Raw genomic sequence first — 11,768 nt, 5'->3', positions numbered from 1 at the left:
AGGCAGTAGTACTGTCCCTGAAGCCCTGCTAAAGACAGCTGTCTTTCTCAATGCTGACAAAACCAGTCTGGCTGCTGACAGGAACACATCATTCAACAGTGTTCATTTTGTAAAGACCATCTGTATACTCATAGTCCAAATACAAAAAAAAAAAAAAACAGGACTTTTACCTTGATAGGCCCATTTATTTAGCTATTTTGCTTATACACGATTGTATTATTAGTTGCATTTAATTATTTGCATTTCACATGCATGTGGTCTGAACTCTCTCTCTCTTGCAGGGCAACCTTTCTCTTTCACTTCACCTAATACAGACACTCCTTCTGTCAATGCCATATTTCCTACCTTAGGTATTCATCCATTCATCTATATATACAGTTAACCATCATTTTCATACCTTCATACATTCAACATTTCCATACTTAAGTGAAATTTACATTTAAAGTCAACATGAAATCAAAATCGACTGTATTTACATGTTCCTGGTCTTATTGAGAATGATTCGTCAGTGCATGTTATTGCAAAGAAAGATGTTTGTATCATAATGAATTCAGTTATTTATATAATATAATATAATATAATATAATATAATATAATATAATATAATATAATATAATATAATATAATATAATATAATATAATATAATATATGACATCACCAGTCTCTTAAAATAGAGATCAGTTAGTTCCGATAAAAGTCCTGCCCTACATTTGTATCTTAAATAAATATCCAATATCCAGTTTCTCTCTGAAATGTAATGTACAGTGTTGGGTAAGTTACTAATTCAATATTTAATTACTTAATTACATCTTCAACAGTGTAATTAAGATAACTGTACTAATTACTCTCTCTAAAAAAATATGGCATTACTTATTACTAATTACTTTCTAAATCATAGGCATACCATGTCAACCTCGACCAGTTGAACAATTATGGACATGAAACTTCTCTTTTAATTCTTTCAAATTGACTGTTTCATGTTGACTTTACCAATGTTTCATTTAGATGAAGCATTTCTGTATAATTTCTATAACACAATCCTATGGTAATGGGTGTACTGGGGTTTCTTTCGCAGGAACTAACCTTTTGAGAGTTTTTCCTGTCTTTTGTTCTATATCTTCTTTGTGTATTTCTCTCAGTTGTTCTCAACACATCCACCTTTGTAAGTGACACCTCTGCAAGAATCAGCTGGAGAACCAGTGGAGAACGGTCTGATTCACAGCTCTATGTTGCAATAATGAATCACCGTAAGAATGTCACTCCTCAATCTGCTTTGTCAGGATTCGGTGTTTACAACTGTAAATGCATTTGTAGTGCATTTTAGAAAGTATCATCTAGGGCTGCAACTAAGAACGATTTTGGTCAATTAATCTGTTTGTTATTTCTTATATTAAGTGGATATTCAACATTTTGGTTTAAGAGCCAGTGATTTCTCATCCTTTCTTTATTGTGCTCTGTACGAATATTTAATTTTGAAAGTTTTAATGATGACAGTGACATTCAACCACTCACTTACTAATAAGTAAATGGGCGCATTACGAATAAAATATAAAATGTGAGTAACGTTTCGTTGAAGAGCCTCTCAATGATGCCAAACAGCCAGAAAATCCTTTCTAAACGATAATGAAATTCATTCTTGACTATTTTCTTTATGGGTTTTTATTTGCAGCCCTAGAATCAATTTTACTCTGTCTACTTTTCTAACCTTTCAAAGTGTGGCTTTTCACTTTCATAGATATCACCTCTTTCTGCTGGGTTGTGGCCTAACGCTATCTGGTTATGCGGTTGTTCCTTCAGGTGATGGTATCTGGCAGCTTTCAGAGGCTTTAAATACATCTAAAGGTTTCCACATCGTTGAAGGGCTCAGCCCAGGAACTGTGTACACAGTCCGGCTGCAGGCTTCACGCAGGGTTGATGGCCCTAGCATTTTTGAAGAGGTTTTCAAGACTAGGAAAGGTGAGAAGTGAGAGAATTTAGCCTATGGAACAGCATTAGAGGTATCACTGACAGAGTATAGCGTGTGATAGTCTTTCTGTGGGTGCATTAGCACTAAGGACATTCAAAGAAAGTTCTCCTATTCCTTTGAGCAAGCGATAAAAAAAGATTATACTTTATAGGTTTATAAAATGCACTGTAATATATATTTGTGTAATTTATACCAGCAGCTGTGGTTGCCATGCAGCAACATTTTAGGTTTTATAGGACTGAACTTAAATTTACAGTAAAAAAAAAATTCATTAACTGATAAAATGTTAAAGAGCTATTATGTTTTTTTACATTTTCAACTTTCTGTATTGTGTAATGTTGTTGTTTGAGCATGAAAAAGGTCTACTCAAAAGCACAAAGTCACTCAAAAGGAAGTTAAAGTCCTTGCACACTGAATTTTCGCACGCTAAAGAATAAATACAACCTCATGTTTTGTCAATCACTCTTATACACTGCTTCCGAAACTTTCGTCCGTCATAAAAAATTTGGATCGGGTTCCATTTTCTGCGTTTTTCGCATCCGTAGCAAGCATTTTGAATGGTGTTTTACAATTCAGAGCCACCGAATCACGAATACGAAAAAACGCATCCGAAAATTTCAGAGACAGCATGCAAGGACCTTTATTCTCTATTTCAGTAACACTGTTTCTGAACTCCCTGAAATGCTTCCATTGTAGTCTTGAGTTCTTCCGGGAAGAAACATGTCGCAATTTTCCTCATTTAAATAATTTTTGCCCAAGACAAAAAAAATAGGGACGAGGCCTGATTGAGTTGTGTTAGTAGTGTGTTGTCACCATGTTCAAGAGACGCTGTTTTTTTCCAGCCCGGATCTAACGCAGTTATGGTAAGGGGTGTGACATTTCCTAAACATGCTCAAAGCAGGTGACCAATCACAACACACGGATCCAGCCGACCAATCAGAGCACATTGCACTTTTCAGAAGGAGGGGCTTCATAGAGACAGAAACTAAACAGTGCGTTACTGACAGACTGGGAAGAGAGGTGCTGCAACTATGTCAAATATATGAAAATTTTGTTTTTTTGAACATTCAAACAGGAAAACCTATTTTAGTAGAGCCCCAAAACAAAATCAAGACTTTAAGGCATAATAGGTCTTCTTTCATATTACTTCATACTCTTGTGTTTTGTATCTGCATTATATGCTGGATAACCACCTTAACCTGTATAATGTGCTAAAAACCACCTTGCAGGCAGTAAAAGAGACACATGATGAATTAAAGTTCATCACAAGTAGCTTTACAACAAGCTGAGGTATATACTGAGGTACATTTGGTGCACAGCAAAAACACAAAACACCATCATGGTATGACAAGTGACACAAAAATTGTGGAATAAACGTTTATTAAACAACCTCAAGATCCACTTTTCTGCAGAGTTTTGCTCCAACCCTAATTAAACACAACTAAACAAACAGATTAAAAATCTTTTTTTAGGATTACTAGGAAGGATTACTAGGAAGTTAAAGGCAGATGAGTTTGATCAAAGGTTGGAGCAAAACTCTGGAAAGTGGACCTAGAGGGCCAGAGTTGAGATCCTCTGATGAGGTCTTATCATGAGGAATCCATTTTCATTTTACTAAAATCTTTTGAAAGTTCCACTCCAGAATGAAACAGCTTGTTCTCTACATCCACAACTTTCTGATGTCAGACAGACATTTGGACACATGACGTCCAACCTTTACTCGTCAATGATGCCTACTCTGTATTTGCTGAAACTGCAAATTTAATACGAAGGGGAGAGCGTAGATAATGTCATTTGCAACACCAGAAGAAGTAAGGATAATGCCACAGATATATGTGCTAGATGTAGCACCTTCTGCTCTGCATATCCTTCCGACGAATCAGAATATAAGAAACAAATGATTGAAATTTATTTTCAACAGGACAATATTTAATTTTTACAGCAAACCCACATAGGTTGTGAGACAGCACAAACAGCCCATTTAAGTCAGCAAGTAGGTTGGAAATTTTCATTCAAAAAATTCATTAAACATTTGGAAATTAACTTAAAGACTTTTGCCACAGTCACAAAAAACAAACAAACAAGTAATTAAAAATGTATATGATCCACAAATGCTCTACTTTGTGTTCTGATTGTTCTCATTTGACAACCCACATCAGAAGTTGCCGCAGGAGCCGTATTTAAAAATGCCATTTGAGGATATGATTGTTTTTTATCTTCTAACCCAACAAGACAGTATTTGTCAATGTTTTCAAGTTGGCATCAGTGTGATTGTGCTCACGAATGACATTTTCCCAAAAACAAACTCTATTTTGTCCTTGCAGTGTCTAGTAAACAAGCGGCGGGATCCCAGGAGTGGTTTGTGGGGATGATGTGCGCGGGGGCTTTACTAACTCTGCTTGTCCTCATCGGCTGTTTTGTGCTCAAGAACAAAGGCGGCAAGTATGCAGGTAAGACACAAACAGCTTTAGAGGTCACACAGAGCTTCCAAGACCCTGTCCAAGCTCACAGTAGTTTGTAGTCAACAGCTTGGTGCTTTTCTGTGGATCTGTCGCACCAACCCATAGACTTATTACTAGCTGCGTCAGAGAGATATCTTGAGATCAGTGAGCTTTACTGGCCTGTCCTCATCGGCTCCTACTGTGGTCTTCAGCTTTTTTTGTTCCACATACTGTATATTAAACCAATATGAAAAGTTTTTAATGGATTCAAGATTTACATCCTGAATTAATTATTATAAAATTGCATAAGAACCCTAAGGCATTGGAAGATATAGCTTTAAACACCTTGATCTTTCACTGTGGCTGTTTTATGCTTTACAATACATTATGTTATAGCTTACCAAGCTGAAAAGAATAAATGCTTTTACCAGTAAGGTTATATCTTACATTCAAGTTCAGTTTACACATCAGTCTGTGTCCTTGATGTGCTTCCATGCGGCAAAATAGGAAATATTCTCACAATTTCGTGAGGTATTGAATGTTTACTCAGCATCTGCAAAGAAAACAAGTGGATGCCAATATGATCTCTTATGAATAACTACAATGTCCTTTTTGAAATGATATAAAGGCAGGAAGTTTCAAAAGCAACTGAGAAATATCAGTAAGCAAAGCACTCTCCTTATTGTAGAATAAATAATCTTTTCCGAATGTTTTCTTGGCAGTGAAGGAAAAGGAGGAGTCTCCTGCTGATCTGGAATCTCACGGCATGGTAGAAGAAACTCCCTGCGAGTACAGGTCAGAGAGCCACACTAGTTCTGTTATAGATCTCAACACAAGTTCTTCATCTCACTGAGCTTCTGCTGTAACATCATTTCCTAATGCCTTTATCTCCTGCAAACAAACCCTACATCCATGGCATTTACTTGGAGCCACACGGAAAGCATTGCTCTCTCTAGCCTATACACACAGGTAGTGAACGGCAGCTTTGTTTTGTGCAAAAGTGTAGTTGTGTGTGATTTATAGTTGTCGTGTTGTGTGTAGCTTATAGTACAACTTTAAAAGGTTCCCTCAGTTATAGAAAATACCTATTAATGTCTGGGAATTTTCACATTCTAAAATTTCATGGATAAAATCATGGCAAAGTGAATAATTTTTTTATTGGTTTTCATTGACTAGATGAAAAATATATCATAAGTGAAATAAATATTGCTCTTTAACAGTTTAACAGAGACATTTGCATACTAAGTATAATCATTTATATAATCATATATATACACTACTGTTTAGAGTCAGCAATATATTTTTAAATGAATACTTTCACACATACAGTTTATCAAGATTATTTTGCGAGAATGTAAATGTTTTTACTATTTCAAATAAATGCAGTTCTTTTGACGTTTCTATTCATCAAAGAATCCTAAAAAATGTTTCACGATTTCCACAAAATTCCACATTGATAATAATAAGAAATGTTTCTTGAGCAATCTTTCTGGATCATGTGACACTGAAGACTGAAAATTCAGTTATGCATCAAAGGAATAAATTACATTTATATTTGATTCAAATACAAAATAATATTTTACTAATATTAAATAATGTAATAATGCAATTTGATTAAATAAATGTAGCCTTGGTGAGCATAAAAATACTTAAAATCTTACTGATCCCAAACTTTTGAACATCAATAATCAGAAATGACTGAAAATATGTTGGTAAGAAATTGTGGAAACCCTATAAAACGTGTGCAGTTATTATTGGAACATTAACCAATCATAGCCATGACACTGTGTCACAACCAGGTGCAAATAAGTAGCACATTAAAAACCTGTGTGGAAAAAAGAGCAGAGGCGAGCAAAAGGGGGTTGTATGCAGTTAGCTTGTATTAATTGCATATGGAGTATCTCGAATCCGTAATAGTGTTTCCATCTCATTACGCTTAGATGCCCGTTTTATTCCTCCCTCAGGAAAGAAATGCGGCTTCAGCAGAGGCTCAGAGTCTGATCTGAACGCTACCCTTGTTTAGGGAGTTACAGCACCAGACACACTCGAACATCTGCTAACTGAAGTAACCAGATAGGGAAGCGCGTCCCATACCAGCTGTGAAGTATGACGGGAGCCTCGCAGGCTTTCAAAACTGCGTTACTCAGGCTTACACAAGGAGGCCACTGATTTATTACACTTTTGAGAATAGAAGAGCTGGTTTATCATGTTACGCCATTGATGATATTCATTTGATGAAATTAAATATGATATAGTGCATTGAATTCTTGGATACTAATGTATTATAGATAGAAGAGGTGGACAGATTAAGGAGGTAAGAAATTTACACTAATCTGTCAGTAGTTATTGAAAGAGAAATGCTGAATGAAAATATACAGTAGTAGTAGGCGAAATTAATATCTCTTAACAAGGCCACATATGAAGGTCTGGGTAGATTAGATGATAAGCAAACAATTAGCTCTCGTAATCAACATGTTGGACGCAGGAGAAATGGGCAGGAATAAAGATCTGTGCGACTCTGACAGTGGCCGAATTGGCGACTGGGTCAGAGTGTCTCTGAAATGGCAAGGCTTGTGTGTTGCTCCCGGTCAGAAGTGGTGAGAATTTATCGACAGTGGTCCGAGGAGGGACAAACCACAAATCGATGACAAGTGTGTTGGGCGCCCAAGGCTCATCGATGCACGAGGGCCACGAAGGCTATCCCGTCTTGTCCGAGCCAACAGAACTCAACAGAATTCACACAAAATTGCAATGAAGGTTATGGGATGTGTGTGCCACAACACACAGTGCATCGCATTTAGCTGTGTATGATGACCCCTGTCCACCGTCGAAAACACCTACAATGGGCGCGCAAGACTTGAACTATCTGTATATACAAACATGAATGTTCAAAAGTTTGGGGTCAGTAAGATTTTTCTTTAAAGGAGACATATCATGCTTTTAAATCGTTCTTTTTTACATATAAATCATACATTTGTAGTCTATATAAAGCGGAACTGCAATGCTTGGGTCTGAATTCCTCATTATTATAGCTCCACAGGCCCCTTTTTTACCCCTTTTCTGATGTGCGTCTGGTCTGAGAGCAACTCGTTTTGGTGCGGTCTCTTTAAATACAATTGAGACACTTCATACCCCGCCCCCTCTCCAGGTTGTAGAGGTTCAACTCCACCCCGTTCAGCCATTTTTGTAGTTTGATAGCAGAGATACGATTATCTAGCGGCACAGAAACTTTTTATTCACACGTTAACAAAATGTCAACAACGGAAGACTTGTCCAGCCAGCCTTACATGTTCGAGCCAGAGTCGGAGCCGGAGCGAGATGAAAATGAAGACGACGAACCTGCAGAACAACGTCTTCATATGGATGTATCGCAATGGTGTGTTACTGTATTTACACAAGAAACTTTGGTCTTCCGACCTTTTACCACCGTGTCGATTTATTTTGATTTATATGTGCGAGGGAGAGAGAGCAAGACAGCGTCTAGTTTGGAGACGGTGTCTTGTTTACATTTTCGCCTGGCTCCGAAGAGAGAGAGTGCGCGCGCGCGCGCGACCGGGTCTCTCTCTCTGCTCGTTCTTTCAGTTAATCTACATTAGACGGTGTAATGAAGCGTGTGGGTTACTACATACAACAACCGAACATTTTAACTTACCCTCTCGTAACTTCTGCATCTTTTAGCTTGGACTACAAAATTCCAGCGAGAAATAAAAATGGCGGATTGCTCGAAGTGTTGGGCTGGAAGTCAGTGTCCTTATTTGGCAGTTCCGCTGCAAATACTGTGACGTAATAGTTCACAAAACGTCATAGATAACAGAAAAATCGGAACAGGTTGAAAAATAAGGCCAAAACAGAATATAAAGATATCAACGAAGCACCTGAAGAGAATAATTTCAACTTTGCTGTACTTCTAAACACTCCAAATATACAACAAAATGCATTTAAGGGCTAAAAAAGTGGATTTAGCATGATATGTCCCCTTTAAATTAATACTTGCCAATAAATGCTGTTTTTTCTCTTATGAATTATGAATCTGTGTGTGTGTGTCTGCGTGCGCGCCAACAGATTATGCTAAAATTATTTTAGTCTTTATCTGCACCAATTAATCAGCAAAGGATGACGCAAAGCAGTCCCCATTGTGCAATGTCTATTGTGGTCAGCAGGACTATTATTTGTAAAATGAAAAGAGGACAAATGTTAGTTTATCCTAATACATTTTCTGTCTGGATTTATCCGAGATGTTGAGGCATCTCATAGTAATTGGGAGCTTACGAGGTGACCCCTCTTCTCCTTACAGACACCTGCTTGCTGGCAGTGCGCCTGCTCTCAAATTGGCAGCTAATTTCGGTTTGTCCCATCATTCCTAAGGGACTAAAGTGACCTGACAGGCTGTTTGTCTACAGGCACACAAAAGAGTCTCTTAAGTTAGTCCTCTCGTTGGCTGGTGTGTCCGGTTCTCTTTGATTTTTCTCTCTGTTTAGTTTCGAGAATTTCCGTCAGGCCTTGAAGTCTTTGCAATTAGTAATTAGCAGAAAGCGGTGATTGCATCCTTCCTACACCCCTCCTTACCCACACTGTCTACCAGCCTTGACTAGGATCATCCTCTTAGTCACTCTGAGCTGAATTTGACTCGTTTTTCTTGGTGTTTGACAGTGACAATGACGAGAAGCCGCTGAAAAGCAGCCAGCAATTGCTCAGAGACATCAATGAGGATGATAGCAGTGGGGACAGCTCTGTGATATCAGACGATGAGGACTGCGAGTTCAACGAAGACGGGTCGTTCATCGGCGAGTACTCGGGAAACAAGCGCAGGGCGTCCGTGGAGGTGAACGGACACGCCCCTGGGACTTCCTAATGCTGGTTCAGTCTGGTGAACTTTTAAACAATTTAACAGGGAGAAAGAAAAGTTTGTTTGTATGATGTGCCTTGGATGTTTTTTTTTTTTAAGTTTTTGCACGAATGACCACTTCTTTACAGTATTAATATGAAGGGTGATGGCAGGTTATAATTCTGCACAACATGAAAATGATAACATTATTTACTCATCGCTATGTTGTTTCAAACTCAAGTTGTGACTTTCTGAGACGTTTAGCAGAATGTTCAAGTAGCTCTTTCCATACAATACAAATAAATGGCAACCAGGGGCTGCAAAACTCCAATCATAGACCCATTAGCTATATTCAGTCTTTCAAATGATATGGAATTTAAGTCATTACTCTCAAATCTCACTCACACTTGCGCATATTCACCAAATATGGCACATCAAGTAACATCACACTAGGTTTGACATCAATGCTGAAAGACAAAAAGAAAGAAAGAAAGAAAGTCATACAGGTTTCCATAACGGTGAGTAAATGAAGACAGAATGTACGTTGTTTGGCGAGCTAGTTGTTTAACAAACCACTTTTGGTTTTATAAAATATGGTCCCACTTTATATTAAGTGTCTTTATGTACTAACATTTAAATTAATCATTTTGATACAATGCACTTATTGCGTACTGTACATACTACATGATTTTGCATTGTATTTATATTTAAAAAATACCTGCATGTAATTACATACGTAATTAAAGGGATAATTTACCCAGACATTTAAATTCTGTCATCATTTACTCACCTTCATGTTGTTCCAAACCTGTATGAGTTTATTCCTTCTGTTGAACACAAAAGATATTTTAGAGAATGTTGGTAACCAGACAGTTGACGATAGCCATTGACTTTCATAGTATTTCTTTCCCTGTTCAACAGAAGAACGAAATTCATACAGGTTTGGAACAACATAAGGGTGAGAAAATGATGACAGCATTTTCATTTTTGGGTGAACTGTCCCTTTAATTTCTGTAATACATCTATAATGACACTGTTGAACCTTCCCTTACATCTTAACTCGCACTTAAACCTAACCATACCACCAAACCTGTCCCAAACCTTACCTCAATAGCAGCACAAGTGTTTTTGCAATACAACATGATCACAATAAGTATTATTATTTTTTATGTAAGTACATGGTAGTTACATAAAAGATCCCTAATATAAAGTGTGACCTGAAACATTATTTGCAGGTTTACTCAACAACAAAACAAACAGGTTTATGCACCTTAGAATTAATGGGGATTACACGTTTGCGGTCGGATTAGGTAACGTTTTTTCACTTTTCCTGCTGAAGAAAAATAAATAATTCATGACCTGTCACAAAACTGATATCTTGACAGCACAATTTTCGGTTACATGTTCGCTTGTGTGGGCAATCACGTAACCTCTCTGCACACCTCTCAGCAAAATACTGACACAGTGCAACAAAACAATTATGTTACGACTCTTCAGTATATCTACAAAAACATATTTCTGTTTAACAATGTATTTGATTAAAACTGACATTGGCGCTACCATGGGGGAAAACAATTCTTAGAGAAAGGTCAACTTTGAGTGGTTAGATACCATATTTTTATATAGTATTAATATGTTAAAATATGATTAAGCTACTGCCATGAGGGGGTTTATGTTATCAGTAACGTGCTAAGATTGCCCTATTAGCTTCTTGAAACTCTTAAGATGATCGTCAATATACTTTTGGTGTATTCAGCCAATCTTTTCCTTTTTTTAAATTCTGTTTCGCCTCCAAAATGAGATGATACAAGAAGAAGGGTTTGTAAATCATCAAAATCCATGTTTCTAATAATATATTATGTCCGGGCCGCAATCCAACGTAATGTCAATCCAACTTCAAATCCTGCTAACATATTTATTATTACTGAGAGAAAAAAGCCCTTCTGCTGAAATATAAGATTAGTTTTTTTTGCAATTTTTTTAAATTAGTTAAGAGATTCCACTTTTGAAATGCTCTTTTGTTCTTGTACTGTACATACCTGTAGATAATGTTTTTGTTGTTGTTTTCTTTTCTCTTTTTTTTTCATTTTGAAAATGTTGCTTATACTAAAGACTCAGGAGTTTTTGAATAGAATTTTCTGTGCAAAATGTTCATCTTTATGATATCTTCAGGCCTGAGAAATATGTTTTCCCCTCATTTGCTATATTTTGTATTCATGCACAATACTATGAAATGTTGACCATCAAGACACATTTTGTTACACTGAACCTAAATGATTTCAGGTTTCACCACAGAAACACACAGAACAATAAAAATGACTATTAAACAATTTGTTTTTACATCTATTCTATATAATGATCTAATATTGAGATTATATTTCTAGCATTATTATAATTAATATACATTCTGATTCCAGGACAACTGAAATAATTGCATCAGAAATCCAGGTAAACTGTTTCCATGGAACTGTATGGGACTTAAGATAAACGCTTTTCAAGGAATCTCCCCCCTTTGTAATACATTATTATATGCTC

General features: G+C 36.8%; 1 protein-coding gene across 7 annotated transcripts in view; it reads left to right on the top strand.

Moving 5' to 3' along the window:
* The window catches only part of chl1a (cell adhesion molecule L1-like a), an 81,717-nt gene extending 70,160 nt beyond the window's left edge, over nt 1-11,557 (top strand). For 3 of the 7 annotated variants that reach the window (XM_081387361.1, XM_081387360.1, XM_081387359.1), the window contains 5 exons: nt 1,141-1,248; nt 1,799-1,957; nt 4,292-4,417; nt 5,131-5,203; nt 9,059-11,557. In XM_081387361.1, the coding sequence (XP_081243487.1) occupies nt 1,141-1,248; nt 1,799-1,957; nt 4,292-4,417; nt 5,131-5,203; nt 9,059-9,260 (668 nt within the window). In that variant the 3' untranslated portion in view covers nt 9,261-11,557. Of the gene's footprint in view, nt 1-281; nt 351-1,140; nt 1,249-1,798; nt 1,958-4,291; nt 4,418-5,130; nt 5,204-9,058 lie in introns of all 7 variants that reach the window. The other 4 variants (XM_081387358.1, XM_081387357.1, XM_081387362.1 and 1 more) reach the window with 2 other exon arrangements.
* The last annotated feature ends 211 nt before the right edge of the window (nt 11,558-11,768 follow it).

This window comes from Scardinius erythrophthalmus (assembly GCF_964197995.2).
Source record: "Scardinius erythrophthalmus genome assembly, chromosome: 15".
NCBI classification, from domain to species: domain Eukaryota; kingdom Metazoa; phylum Chordata; class Actinopteri; order Cypriniformes; family Leuciscidae; genus Scardinius; species Scardinius erythrophthalmus.
Note: the sequence above shows the minus strand (reverse complement) of the source record. Positions and strands in the feature narration are given on the sequence as shown.